The sequence below is a fragment of the Chlamydotis macqueenii genome, chromosome 3 (assembly GCF_036417535.1).
Source record: "Chlamydotis macqueenii isolate bChlMac1 chromosome 3, bChlMac1.mat, whole genome shotgun sequence".
In the NCBI taxonomy this organism is placed as follows: domain Eukaryota; kingdom Metazoa; phylum Chordata; class Aves; order Otidiformes; family Otididae; genus Chlamydotis; species Chlamydotis macqueenii.
In genome coordinates, this window is record NC_141558.1 from 76,286,898 (window position 1) to 76,302,722 (window position 15,825).

General features: G+C 36.6%; 1 protein-coding gene across 1 annotated transcript in view; it reads left to right on the plus strand.

The window, feature by feature from the left end:
* USH2A (usherin) overlaps window positions 1-15,825 on the plus strand; it is a 386,243-nt gene that overhangs the window by 299,021 nt on the left and 71,397 nt on the right. The window contains exons 49-54 of the mRNA XM_086744172.1: window positions 84-305; window positions 5,584-5,807; window positions 8,523-8,733; window positions 9,138-9,335; window positions 9,935-10,089; window positions 11,854-12,052. Coding sequence (XP_086600298.1) covers window positions 84-305; window positions 5,584-5,807; window positions 8,523-8,733; window positions 9,138-9,335; window positions 9,935-10,089; window positions 11,854-12,052 — 1,209 coding nt within the window. The remainder of the gene's footprint in view (window positions 1-83; window positions 306-5,583; window positions 5,808-8,522; window positions 8,734-9,137; window positions 9,336-9,934; window positions 10,090-11,853; window positions 12,053-15,825) is intronic.

Sequence of the window (15,825 nt, forward strand, 5' to 3'; positions counted from 1 at the left end):
TTGTTGCTATCAGATTAAAGCCTCTCAGGGATTTCAAGAGCTGTAAAAGCATAAAATCTTTAATTGTACTCTTAAATTGACAGGAGAAGTATGTTGCCCTAACGAAGAGCAAAACCGAGTTTCAGTCGGAATTGGTGACTCTTGCTGCCAGGGAATGCCTTACTCCACATCAGGCAACCAAATCTGCTGTGGTGGATCCCTCCATGACAGTTTCAATCAGCAGTGCTGTGGTGGACAAGTCATAAGCATGGATTTGATCTGTTGCGGTGATGAAAAAGAAGGGACTGTACACAGGCCTCTCACAGGTAAGTGATAAGTTTTCAAGAAAAAAGGGTCTTCGTCTTTCTAAATCTCCTGTGATGCTAACCATTCAGCAGTGACACACTCAAGATTTAAGGTGTGCATGCCAATTTTTTAAAATGATGTTGCACTTTACTCACCTGTTCTGATAGACTGCAAAATTCTGAGCTTTCAATAACCATTCTTTGCCTTTGTCCAAAAGCTGTGGGGGCTGGGGACACCTGAAAATTCAAAAGGAGTGGATGATCCTTCATTATGCCAGTCAGGAGATAGGACCAGTCCCCTCTCAATGAGTAGAGCAGAGGTTAAACTTGGCCACCTTGTGCTGCCATGCATCCCAGTGCAAGGATTTTCCATTTGCTCTGGAGATATAGGGTTAGTCACTTAGAAACTGAAGATTATGATGCTATTTTCTTGGTGGTCTGTGTCCCTCAATTGTGCATCTACATAGGGGTAAACCTGCTGCAGTTTAAAACTAACAAAACTTAATCCCTAGCAATAGTCACTTGTTCATCTGCTGTATTCCATCTCTTGCACACCATAGGAAATTATTATCACTCAGAGGCACAATCTGAACCCTACTTCCTCATAAAGCACTCTGACTAGCTGGTGACAGAAATTTGAGGTTTTATTACAAACCCTATTCAGGTATTTTCATGTGTCTTTTCTTTCCACAGTTTTTAGACAAATTATATGCCACCAGCCTTAGGCTTTCTTAGTCTGACAAAAAGACTTCAGAAACAATTGCAATCTCGAAGGGGAGCCTGATTTCAAAACATGGAAATAGTGAAGATTTAGTACCCAGTTCTGCTTGGTGCACAAAGATGAGTGATGCGGTGCTTTTGCCATATGCATACCAGTTTGTGCCTCGAGTTGTACAACTAAGGATCCTAATATATAACTAAGAATCCAGATCTGAAAGCTGAACTCCTTCTTTCCTGAAAAATGAGCTCTGTCTTCAGCTTCTTTTTAGTATTCACTGGATCCTTCAGCCGCTGTGGTGCTAGAAGTACCCTAGCTCTGTGTTGACTGTCAGGAAGGCTAATCAGAAGAGCCATTGCAATGCTTTCTGCGGTTTCTATACTATCCTTCCCTTCCAGTGGTGACTCGTGGAGTGTATGCTGTGAAGAGTACCACTTGCATGATTTTAGCTCCCCCCTCACTGTGGTCCCTAATTGTGCCTGATCTACAGTGCCTACGCAGGGCTCACAATATCAGCACTGAACAAGGCCCTCTTGCCTAGCTGTGCATTGCGTGGCTGCCACAAGACGGGGCTGGCTCATAAAACATCTCTTTATGTACTTTATTACTTAAACTCTTTTATTTGCCTGCAGGAGCCCTTTAACAAAATCACATTGAATTGACTTTCTCACACCAAATCAAATCTCCCCGGTCCCAGTTCAGTTGTCTTTGTCAATATGTATTTTATAAATGGAGTGAATTAACAGATGCTGTTGGAACAGAACTGCTGGGGTAGCGTTTATGTTTTTACTGCTCTCTCTGGGCAGATGAGTTGTGTAGGAGTGTAATACAGGTATCTTGGGATGAAAGTTATGTTCTTCATTTCAGTATATATGTATTCTTGAACCATTTTTTTAAAAATATATATATTTAAAAAACCTTTATATCCCTCTTTTTAAAATGTCTTTAGCCTATAGCGCTCTATCATTTATACCATTTTTCTTGAGAATGGGTTAGGATGACAGTTTTTTGGCTATTAAAAAGAAAACAGTGGCTTTTTCAATGCTCACAGGTTTTCTGTGAGGGCTTTATGCTGTGAGCCAGCAAACAGCTGAACACAAATACAGGTTTGAAAGATGAATTAGTGCCATAGTTGAAAAGAGATCACATTCTTTTGCATTAAACATCGAATAGATTGTGGTTTCTTATCATAAGGTATACATTGCACTCAATAGGTTTTTGCTTAATTTCTTAGAGTAGTTCAGCCTTGCTAAATACGTCATGAAAATGCACAAGCCAGGCACAAAAAATCTGCCTGCTCCCTATCCCTATTATTAGAATGATTCTAATGATAAAAATACTCTCACATAAAAACATAATTTATTTATTATTGGCAAATGGATATGTAGAATTTTGCAAGAGTATGGGAATTGGAAAGCTGATCTCATTGTCTAGAAGGGGAAGAGGTAAGGTGGCTTTATTGCAAAAGCTGAAATACTTCTGAAGCTCTGTTTCATAGTGGGCGATGAATGCCATGGTTAAAAATATAATGACAATTTAAAGCTTTTGTTTGGGAGTTTTAGTTCCTTGAAAAAAAATCATACAAGAAAACCATGATCAATGAAAGTGTAAGCCTTATGCACAGGTTTATTGTTGCACGACCATTTGAAAGCAGCGTGTTTCTGCAGAATCTAGACCCAGATTTGCACTGGATGTTTGTTTAAGGGCTTCAGTGGTAGAACTTTTTCATTTGCCATTGTATACGTTTTTCAGAGAGTCTATCCTGCAAAAAGAGATGTTTTTTTCCATCTCACATTACTCTTTTTTTAATATATATATAATTTCTATTTTCTTAGGATTTTTTTTTTTTTTTTTGCCCTTTGTTGGCCTTATTTAGTGGGGTGACCATAGAGACATCTACTGGCAAAGGCTGGCAGTGATGCCATTGTGTACACACCCCCTAAGCCCCACTGCTGCAGTGTGGTTACCTAAAGGTGTTTATTTCTGGCTATAACGAATAAAGCCAGCTAAAACCACTCTTGATTTTTCTCTTTAAAAAAAAACAAAAACAAACAACAACAAAAAACACCCCAGCAAAACAAAACAAAAAACCCCAGGCTATTAAAATGCCACTATACTGACATCCTGGACTCATGAAAGATGATGCTTTGTACTGTTGTGGTTCCTGATCTGTAATAGTTGCAATACTCACATGTAAGCCAAGGATTTTTGGAGTAGTTTGCAATGTACACTGGCTCTGTATTTTGTTGATCCTCTATTCTGGCTCCCAAAGCTAAGCCTTTTAGTACTCATTTTTCCCTTTTGAAAGCATTGGTTTTGCAGATTTACTAAATTAGTAATTCATCACTCAGCTATGTTTGTGATTTTTTTTTTCAGTTGCTGGGGATGAACATGAAATAATTGTTGACAGAAATCACTGTTAGCAGGAAGTGTCTTTTCCACCCCATGGATTTTCTTTTTGCTGTAATGCATTATGTGCCTATGAAACATAAATATATAAAGCATGACACACACATTCCAGCTGATTTACAAACAAACAGTTTGTATTTTGGTATTTTGTTGAATTCAGCAAGGGTTTATAGGAATTTCTGAATCCTTAAGCAATTGAATAAAGTGATTTTTAGAAGGCAAATCAATCCATCAATATTTCATGGTCCTATTTTGTTTTTCTTGGAGCATATTTAAAATTGTACGTTTGAGGTGTCAAGGTTCAGGAGTCAAGTGCTACATGTGATAAATTAAGCAAAGGTCAGAGGCTATGCAATGCAGTTTCAGAAGATTGTCTACCTCTGCCTTTGCAGCTCATTCATGCTGAAGTGATGCACTATGGGAATTACTACCAAACTCTGCTCTGCAACATCTGCTCTCCCTAAGTGAGTTAGTGCACGTCAGACATCTTTATGTCAGAATATTGCAGTGATGGATGCAGTCTTCAGAAAATGCTGCATAAAAATCTGGTGTGCCGTTCTGGCCATTAAGTGAAATTACTATTTAAATTAATGGCGCTGTCACAGTTTATCTGTGCAAAGAATGAACGCTGATTAGGGTATTAAGTAATTAGCAATTTATCACACTGGAACAAGGTTGATAATAATTAAAGAAGTAATGGTTTACCAAAGAAACTAGAAAGGGAGTCACTTCTTGTTATGTGAGTGAAATCTTGGCTGAAAAATTTAATTCTGTTAAACAAAGATGAGGTTCGCAGTGAAAGAACACAGCCCTGTTTGTTTCAATAGAAAAACAGTTCATTATCAAAATTTTAGTTTGCCTGTCAAAAGTCCCTTGAGGCTGTCTGAGTTGCTTATTAGTATTGAATTGAGTCATTTTCTGCATTAATTCTCTACTTTAAATGGGTAGAATCTGAGGACAATTTGGAAAAAGGGTGTGAACAGGAGGAAATATTTACCTCTTGGAGAGCTGGCGATCAGAGTTTGCTTTCTGTGAATGGAACCAGCCCTGAAAATTTTAAAGTATGCAAGCAATGTCACCATTCTAAGTCATTCCAGTGACTGGAATGAAATGATCTGAATGCTTTAGCAGGATCATACCCTTAAAGAGTAATTTTCATTATGTATGACTTCCTAAGAGAGATTTGCTGCAATAAATAGCAGTGAGAAAAGTGGCCACTTTTGCATGTGTTTTAAATGTCGACGTACTACAGAAATTACATCAAATACAAATTACATTGTAGATGTAACAGTATATCACAGTCCTGTGTGGGTTTTTTGTGATCTGTTTCTAGTTGAATTAGTAATAACATTTATTTCATTGCCAATTATAGAGGTGTTTGTAGCATTTGGTTAAGAGTTAAAATTTACCCATACCTTTAACAGATGTGGGGTTCAAGGCTGGTATTTCACAGCTGCAGTGATTCATGTGAATATTTGGAAAATTACAGTGGTTATGGCAAGCTTTTAATTTTAAATAGAAGAAAGACTATGGAATTAATTTTGGCAGCTTATCCATTCCACTATAGAAATGCAAATTGTATTTAGATATTAACTTCTTAAAGAGTAATTCTCTGTATTATATGACTGAAGCTTCACTGTGAGTGAAGTCGCTCATTCAGTTGTATGTACCTAGTATGAACCCCCACTTTAAAACATAAAATATAATGTGAAGCATTCTGGAGTGCTAAGATGCACTATTGGAAGACTGCCTATATAAGAAGGGAATGAATGAGACCTGACTGGAAAGTACATAGAGAAGCTTTTTTAATTTCTACATTATACAGGAAATTTTCATCAGCAGTCTGTCTTTGACCTGCTGTGCACAGTACCTTGGTATGATATTTCATTGCAAAGTTTCTTACAAAAGTTTAGCATTTGTGTAAGCTGATTGTAGGGGATCCCTCTTGATTCTTCTAATTCTTGATTGTTTTCAGTAGGTCTAGAAGTCTGGTTGCTTACTTCAGTCACCTCACGTTCAAATTTAATCTTACTTCAGCTAAATCTACATAATTCCAGCTGCTGATGGTTTTATACCAAGCTATATTCCATCCTGAGCTTTCTCCTTTCTTATCTATTTATTTATTTACTTACATTTCATATTCAGATATATTTTTTTGTTTGTTCATTTCAGGGATGTTCTGTTGTGGGCAGGAATACGTGAATATGTCAGATACCATATGCTGCTCAGGTTCCAGTGGCGAGTCCCTAGCACATGTTAGGAAGAATGACCAAGTGCCAGTAAAATGCTGTGAGACTGAACTTATTCCAAAGAGCGAAGAATGCTGTAATGGAGTTGGATATAATCCTTTGAAATATGTTTGCTCTGACAAGATTTCAGCTGGAATGATGATGAAGGTAATTGATAGAAAATCTCTCGGTAGCTCTGATTTGATGACGATGGAAAGAGAAATACACTGTTCATAACTATTTTTCTAAAATAGGCATATAAAAACTCATGTGTGCATTATTCATTTTCACATTACATCCATATTAATACCGAATGAGTTCACCATGATTGATGTTATTGCAATGAATTCTAAAGGAATTAATAATGATTAGCTGCCTCTGTGAAGTGTTGCCCAGCACTTCAGATTAGTACAGTGGCTAAAAGCTGGCATACTAACAAGACTGGCATGTATAGCCAGTTTCCGTTCTGTGGCCACTGTTCCTGATGATGTTCCTTAAGTGGAAATTAAAATTGAAGTGACCAGTTCTGAAGTATAAAAATGCTATTACATTTCAATTTGGGCAGGCAGTATGACATATATTCCCTAACACCCTAAGAAAGATATAAATAAAAATAAAGCAATTGATATTTTCTTGATAGACTTAATCCTAATTCTACAGAAAACCAGTGGCAATTTTGACATAAATTTCAGCAGTACTAGGATAGGTCCCTGTGTAACTTTTAGCAGCACTGAGGGTATTATATTTTTGGTGTTGTTCATGCCTAATGAATTATAGTTTATTTTCACTCTGTTTTAATGTAAGAGTAAACTAAGCACCATAAACTTTAATTCCATCTTTTCTAAGAGTGGCCAGAGACAATTTGGCCAAACTTTCAAAGCTGCAAAGTCTTGCAATTCCAGTTGAATTCAATAGAAATCTTCAAGAATTAGCATCTTGGTGTTATACAAAAGCTGTAAAAATATTGTCAACTGTTATTACAATTTTTGTTTAAGAAAATGAATATTTCAGAGGATCAGAACCCTGTTTATATATGTGTGTATATTCTTTTATATAAAAATAAATATAACTATAAGTATAAATACAAATATATCAAATAACATTTATATTTAGAGAGAGAGGGAGAAAGTGGGTGAGAGAGAAAGAAACAAGGTTGGATACTGTGAATTCTACAATATGGAAATCAGGTAGATATTGTGGAATTTATCACTGAAGTAAAAAAGAAAGAAAAAAACAACCCATCGTGCCACGTACAGATATTCCTGTATCCTTTTCATTCATCTGCTAAGTTAATACAAAATATTTCTTCCATCTTCTCCTTTTCAAGTCAAGGATTTCATGTCATTCCATTCTCAGACTGAATAATTTTCTCCCAGAGAAAATGCAAGTGTTGTGATGAGTCAGCTACAGTTCCTCAATCCATTGTATTAGTAGTTCATGCAAGGCAAAAAAATGGCTGAGAATAGGTTAATGAATTCTGGTAGATAACATGCTAGATCTATGCCTTAGGTATAATGTATAAACAAAGGAAGCACTTCGTTTTTCACTTACCCACTGTAGAAAAGCGATAGCAGTGCTGGCTTTCTGATATGTATAGATTTACTAACATTAAAAGGACAGATATTCTGAGACATATTCTGGAGCTACTTTATATGTGAATCCAATCCATCTATATACTACATCCTATATTGATATCTGTCACAATCTAAGTTTTGTGAGAGTGCCAAATTTGAGAAATTAAATTAGCTGAAGTTCATAATCAGCTAACAAACTAATTTCAATAGGTGAATTGAGAAAACATTAGCTATGACCTGTTTGGTTTTCCTTCTAAAGTTTGTAGCCTAATGGGCAGAAATATTTGTAGCAAATATTGCAGAGCCTTTCTTCCTGCAACAACCCATATTTAATGAGAATTATTGCTCTCTAGCTTATGGTTTGGCAAAAATATTGTTTCATGAATTTTAATGGAAATTTGTGGATGTTCAGTGCATATTTCTGTTTCTGTGAATTGTCCTTTGTGGGTTAAATCTTATATCTGTGTCAACATTTGCAGAGGTCCTCTTATTGCAGCAAAACTTCTGTTCAGGAGTGATGTGGTAAAGGACACAATTTATATAGCTTATGGATAGGGTCCTCAGCTCTTGAAAGCTGCCAAGGAATTGCACAGAGCCCTCTTGTGTACTTGACAAGCTGCATGAGGGATGGGGAATTTGCTACTGATTTGCCACAGGATACTGGCCTTTGCAGGAGCAGAATGTTCAGATTCTGAGATATCTTCTGTTCTCATTTGATTCTAGAGTCTTACTGCTTTCAACAAGCCCAGCCATTCGGGCTTCCATCAGTTAAAATTTGTGATATTTTCATGCAAGGACCCTAAAAAAAAAAAAAAAAAAAACCACAAACTACTTCTTGTAGAAAGGATTATAAAAGCATTAATGATCAAAACAGTAGACAGGCCAAAGGCTGAAAGGGTCTCCCATATGCTCAGTGTACTCAATGTGGTTGCCTGATTTGTATGTTGCATTAAGACAGAGAAATACTAATGGAAGTATAGGCTGGCCTGTTGTGATAGGACAAGGGGCAGTGGTTTTAAAATAGAGGGAGGTAGATTCAGACTACATATAAGGAAGAATTTTTTTACAATGAGGGTGTTGAAACACTGGAAAAGGTTGCCCGGAGAGGTGGTAGATGCCTCATCCCTGAAAACATTCAAGGCCAGGTTGGGCAGGGCCCTGAGCAACCTGATCTCCTTGCAGGGAGGTTGGACTAGATGACCTTTAAAGGTCCCTTCCAACTCAAACTATTTTATGATTCTATAATGGAAGCATTTGTAAAGAAAGGAAGATGCAGTGAATATATTTAAATTGAATGTGTGTTCCTTAGGTAAAAGAAGAATGCAAGGCTAATATTCTTTGCCCTTTATCTATGGAGGCAACAGCACATTGTGGAAAGTGTGACTTTGATCCTAGGGAGAATATCTGTGCATGGATAAAAGGTTCACAGAGTGCTACAGAAAAGGAGATAAAAGAAGGTGTGTGTCCAGCTGAAGAGGAGACTGTCTACACAGGACGTCCAAACCAGTATTCATTTACAGGTAAGGAAAAATGGCATATCAGACTGGTGACTTGCTAGTGTATTTACTTCACTCTGGAGAAAAAGGATATCCTGAATGCTAGCAAGTATTCTAATTAAATGCGAAGCAATTGCAGTGAAGTAGCATTCTTTAAGAAGTAATCTGTGAATCAGGACAGTATCTTCAAGGAAATTAAATAAGTAGCAAGAAGTTCAGTGAATACACAAGGTCTAAACCTGCTTTCACAAAAGCTGATAGAAGTATTACTATGTTAGAAAATGGCCCTGACTAAAAAAAAAACAACTTCCATAGCTATCTGTCTTTATACCCAAAAGTAGTCCCATAGGCACAGAAAAAAAATAAACAAAGGTTCTTTTGTATTTTGATAAGACTGAGATGATCCATATGTAACTTTCTTTTTCTAGACCTGAACCTTGAACCTTTTATCACATATGAGTACAGGGTGGCTGCTTGGAATAGCTATGGAAGAGGCTTCAGTGAAATTAGCAGAGCTGTCACTAAGCAAGATGTGCCACAGGGTGTAAGTCCACCAAAATGGGCGAAAGTGGATAATCGGGAAGATATGATACTTCTAAACTGGGAAGAACCACTTCAACCAAATGGTATTGATTATGTTAAAAAAGACTATGTTCTATTACTCAACTGACAGTATTCCAAAATCACAAAACATTTCTTAATTAATCACTGGCACTGAGATATACATGTTCCTAAACTCTGCAAGAAGAATTCACTCTAGGTTGAGATAATTTTCATTGCAAATAAGAACAGAATCTAACTTAAGAGAAGACAATTTAGTATGTTTCTAAGAAGTGCCCAGAAGCCTCTTTTGAGAACAGTTTTAATAATAATTGGCAAATACGATCAGAAAATCACAATCATGTTACTAAATATTTGTAATTGATTGGGAGGGGAGGGAGTGAGTGATAGTCAGTTTCTTTCAGGAAATCTTGCTTGTGATTTTCAAATGGTGAGAAAACTTGGAATAGCTCTCAATAAAAATTGACATCTACTGAGATGCTGATGTAGAGGTGAGGAGAGTAACTGGTAATTGACATTAGCCGTTTAAGTAGGATGATTGTCTGTTACAGTGGTTGCCTAGAGATTTCTTTTAATATTTTCCATGTGCAGAGTAGGTTATTATAGTATACCATCACACAGGATTTCTCAGCTAACAAAAGGGAAAACTTTATTTCTGCAATAGGTCTTATTATTCACTATATCATTCTCCGAAATGGAATCGAGCGTTTTAGAGGAACAGAAATGAGCTTCACAGACACAAGTGGTGTCCAGCCATACCAAGAATATTCATACCAGCTGCGAGCCTGCACTGTTGCTGGCTGCACAGACAGCAGCAAGGTTAGTGAATTGGTCTTTATGGAACTGGTGCCACAATTTTATCACACAGTGTGGTAACATAAAAATGCTTTTGGAAAGGTGTAATTTGAAAACATGCTGATTATTGAGTGAAAAACATCAATAATCTTATTTGGATTCAACTACTGCAGGTGATTATTTGGAACCTAAGGTTGATACAAGCAAGCGGAAGAAGAAAGCAGTATCTCAGTCTTGGCAAAGATGAAATTGCACTGTAGGAACAAATGTTTGTTAAAGAGAAAGTGGCACATGATAGAATAGAGTAAGCCTTGAAATTAGATCTTTGCTTGTCACTAGGAGGTCTATAGCTTCTTCTTACTTGGTGTTTCTTAGTTTATCTGCTTTAGCTCTAGTCTATCAATTAGTTTAACAGCCTTCCTATTCTGAGCCTCCTTCCACTATACTACCACTGGCTTTCCCTGTCTGCACTTACTTCAGGCTTTAGACTCCCTTTGTGTACAACCTACCTCTGCTTCAATTTTAAGCAAACAGAATTTCTTCCCTCCCTTTCTCACTGCTTCATTTCCTCTTGTATCACTTTGAATCACAGGTGCCTTTCACCAGCATTACTATTTAACCAGCTCTAGTTTCTGTTCTGCAAAGTACCTGCCTTATTCATTACTTGGAAAAACTACTTCTTAAGTGACCCTTCTTTTTCATAGTAATATCCTTGCCTCTATGAAAATGAATTTCTAGGACTGCAAGCGCAAGGTCTGTGGGGCAGAGGTGGGAAATAAAGACTGTGCTTTGCAATTATAATATCTATGGGATTAAAAAGCTGGGGTTTTTTCAGGTGTTTAAATGTTTTTCTTATTGGTGCAAATCTCAGCCAAAAGTGTAAGAAAAGAAACACTAATGCAGCAGGATGGAGATAGGCGTATAGTCCTCTCCCTGCACACACAGCTGTGGTCTGGAAGCTATGTAGGTACTGTTGCTGCAACCATTGGCTTGAGCTAATAAATCCTGCTCATTTAACTTGCCTGTAATTAAGGAGTTTACTGTTGCAAACACTGGAGTCTGCAAGTAGGAACTGATCCCACGAAATGCACTAAGACAATATATTATAGAGGGCACATTTTATATTTACAGCATAATATAAATACTTTATGGTGGTAATAACAGGAAAAGAAAAGTGATTCTCAAAGAGAAAAACGTCTGACTCACTTATTAAACCAGTGCAATTTTGAAATGCCTCTGTAGGAAATGGTAGAGATGTGTCAACAGAAAATTAGCTTTTTCCTTTTTCTTCTATATTTGTACAATGACCTTAACCAGTGCAAAGTTCTTTTATCTTCCAAAATCTTTAGCTTCCTTACAAAATTATGGAGTTGCAAATAACTACAACAGAGTTCAGATTGCATGGGATATATGGAGGCTTAGCCCCATGTTTACTGGTGCTTAAAATATATGAAATCAGGCAGTTAAAATGCAGAGACACTGACAAACCATATGGAAGAGAGTTATCAAGAGTTTTCAAGCAATACAGTTTTTGTTGTTTCACCCTGTGCTATACACTGCAGCTAAAACGTGGTGAACCTGTTGTGATAAATTGTAGACATAGACTTATGTAATGTATTCAAGGTCAGATTTCATTGTGAAAAAGGAGGAAAAAGTAACTAGTTCTCCAGGCCCTTGGTAATGATATGCCAGCCCAAACAACATTTTAAAACAAAAGTGACATTCTCATTGATCATGGTATCTAGTGTACTATTACATTAAATTGCTGTTTAATTCATATGTCTTCAGGTACTTGCAGTCACTGTCCAAGGTGTCCCAGAGAGTGTTCAGCCACCAGACATCAGTGCTTTGAACTCAACAGCATTACATTTAAGCTGGATTGCACCCAAGAAACCAAATGGTATCATCAGAGAGTACCAGATCAGTCAAGTTGGTCAAGGACTTGTATACAGTGATGCTGCGAATAGAATGCAGCACACACTATCAGGTAAGGAGGCAGAACTAATGTCCTGTCCCAAGATATAAGACAGTAATAATATATTAAAAATGCCACTTGTCAGTAACTTTTAAATCCTCAGTACTGTGCAGAGTTTAGAATGCTTTATAATGACTTTACATATCTTAAATGTATTTTTTCCATTTCTTTCATTTCTGGCTGCTGTTTCTCAAAATATTAATAGATTTAATTTCAAAATTTTAAAATAAATCTATCCGTCTCAATTCAAGATGCATGCTCGAGGTCTCAGATATTCTGTGTAGGCTTGCCATCCCTTCACACAGATTTTTTACCATCATTAATGTGCAGTAATGCAGTTGAAGTTGCTAGTGCTGCTGTGAATGTGTAGCAGTGCAGGAGCAAGAAGAACCCAGTACTTTATGCCTGAGATAAAAAGGAAAGGAAGACAGAAAGGGAAAGATCCTGGATTCTGTTTATAATCTTATATATTACTTATAGCCATTTTCTAAATACTTGATTAAATTTTGCTCATGTGTGTGAATCTGAAAGAAGCCTTAGTTAAGAGATTAAGGAACATAAGCATTCTGGGACCTCTTTTTTTTTGTTGTTCTTTGACTTAGGTTGCTCATCAAATTCTTCTATCTATGATCTTTAGGAATTAATACTTTTTTTTTTTCCCCTCGAGTAGGAAACTTAGAGAGTCATATGTTATATACACCATCTGATAGCCACCCAAATTGTAGAAAGGGCACATAAATCCCATACATCACATATGGCACTCTCAGCCACCCCTCAAAGCATAACTCCTGAGTCAGAGTGGGTCTCTTAGCGCTTTAAAAGTGTTTGTCCTTGCTGTAGTCACTCTCAGAGAAGTAAAGGATTACTGTTCCTCTTTGGCAATATCATGCTCAAGTGTGGAATTAATCAACTGTATATTTTGCCTGTCTCCATATTCAGTGCTTCTAGACATGAGATATTAACTAGAATATGCTAGTTGGTGGTATGTGTTTTAGAACTGCTGTCGTAAGTTTATAGTGTAAAGAATATCTACCAACAAGGAATGATCTATCAAACCCATTGAAAAATACTTCTCATGCTTCCTAAAAGGCAGTTACACCTCCAGAGTAACTAAGATTTTAATGCAAACAATACTGTTCTTACTAGTCGGAAGGGAGAGGAAATTACTTCCTGAGAAACAAGGATCTTTTCTCCCTTTGTGTGCCTGCTCTGTTAAGCCACTGTCCAATGCTGCCATGTTAAGCCAGGAGTGAAATAAGTGATCGTTCCTCCTGACAGTCATAAGCGGATCTTGTGCTGTTTTCTGCAGGAGCTTCCCTGGGTAATAACGTGGAATCTGTGGCAGTGATTTAGCAATGTGGATAATTATTGCTCTCTAAATTAAAAGAAGATGATAAAACAATCAATTTTATTTCATACATAGTCTCAAATGTTTGAACTTTATCTTATTCCCTGTGGATATATGTTTTGAATTTCTCACCTTCCTTTTTTTAGGGTTTGTTGTTTTTTTTTTCCCCCCGAACTGTCTACTTTTTCCAGAGCAACAGTTGAACATTAATGAAGCTGTAGCATAAGTATTTCTCAAGGCTTTGAATCTAGGGTCTTGCAAATAACATATGAGAAGGCTAGCACCTTGCCACTGCACCATTGTCTTGCTGCTTATTTTTAATTACACCAAAGCTTTGGAAACATGATCCCACAAATGCTTTGTGGGAATAGCAGTGAATGTGCTCATCATGTGAAATCCATAAATTGCTTATAATCCTCTCAAGATGTTAAAAAAAGCATTAAGTAATTGAAGACAGGAAGTCCTCAGTTAATTATTTAGAGGTGTTATCAATGCTTTAAGCAAACTGAAGCATTTTCTGCTATCTCACTGAGTTGAATGCCACTGGGACCTAGGGGCAGCAGCCATCATCTTCTCATATTCTCTAATGCAAACAGCACATGGCAGCTTGTCAATAAAAGACCTTTTTATATCATTTATTACTGAACACTTCCACTACCCTGTACAGAACAATTTGGATGACAGTTATGGCATTGTTTCACTTTGTGTTACTACTACTTTACAAATGGGCCTGCTAATGCTTTGCAGTGGGGGCCAGGCAGAGGGTAAGACTAAAGAAAATAATTAGGGGAATTGTAAAAGAAAGCTAAGAGTGCCCTCTTCAGCAGCAGCAGGTGGGTTTATAGCAAAGATTATTCTCAACTCCCCCTTTTTAGTACTCTAAAGATAATATTCTTAGTAAGAGGCTTTATCAAGACTTTGTAGGATCAATCATCTTTAGCTAAAAGCCAAGCAAGATCATTGATGTTTATTTTAGTAAAAGAAACAATATTAATTATTGTTATTATATTAATTTATTATTAATATTATTATTATTTATTATTTAGTATTAGTATTATTAATTTATGACTGGTTTGAAATTCTTTCATCTGAACATATTATCTATTTCAGGGTAGTGAAAACTGAAGAGAGAGAGAAGTGTTGTCACTTGACAACTTTATGTCAATGCAGCACTGAATCATTAGCAATATTTATTTAAAAGAAACTCTTGGGGGTGGAGGGATTGTGTGAGGCTGCGGTCAGCAATCTGACATCCTCCTGAGTAAAATTCCCACAGCAGGGCCCTGGAGCATTAGCCTAGGAGCTAATTACTGACCTTACTGGAGCCATGCCCACAAATGGAGACAAACAGTATCAAAAGGAATTGATTTGGCTAATAGAACAATGCATTCTTAAAAAAAACCCCACTGTTTCAGAGCCTTTTGGCAAATGACAAATGCTGCAATAACAAAATAGACTGCTAAGTTAAAAAAAAAATAACACCCCCCCAATAATAGACTGAAAAGTAAAAGGAGAGGAGAAGTATCCTCTAGTGAACAATCAAGTAGAAAAATTAGAAAAGCAAAATACTGTTTATGTTTCAGGATTATCTTATTTGTTATTTTTATTATTAATCACATACATAGATTTGCACAGAGCTTTCCAAAGCATACATAAGACAAGGTGTTTAATGCAAAGCTTTAATAATCTAGATAAAAATCTGCTGTGACTGCTCCATGTATGACTAGAGGTTTCAGGTATCAGAATTTCACCAGTATATTTAGTGAAACCATGTGCTCTTTTTTTAATGCCCATTTTTCTCTTTAAAGTGTAGTTGTAAATGAGTATTGCTTTATTATGCATGTTTCCTTTAAAAGTGAACATGACTCCCTTTAGGGGAATTCAAGTAATTTGTTGCCACAGTAATCTTTTCTATCCTGAAATGTTAAATACTTGGCTTTCCTCCATGCCTTTGCCTCTCTCTAGTCTGCAACTGTCATTTTCTCCCTTCTTACTTTTATACACCATGTTCAGATGATTTTTCTTCTCCTCCAGTTCATGATTAGGTTACAGCCAGGGCTGTCCCTCTGAGTCATCTCTTTATTTTCTCTCCTTCACGTCTTGTTCAATTTGTAAGCAGCCTGCATGTCTTCCATTCAGTATTTTACCTTTCAGTAAAATGAAAAAATGAAAAAAATGAAATTTTACCATTCAGTATTGTTGCTTATTCTTCCTCTCTATTTTTTTGTAATATATTTTAATGTACTGGCTATAAGCAAGGATTTGTTTATAAAGAAAGATCTTGCCTAGGCATTTTTCTTGTCACAGAATTGCATTGTTCTTGAAGTAATTAAAATTAGGCACATGAGCTACATCAAAAGTATGTTATTAAGGTCACAAAGCCATGCTCTTTAAAATTGACCTGTATCATACGTATGAATTGACCTGTATAATCCTA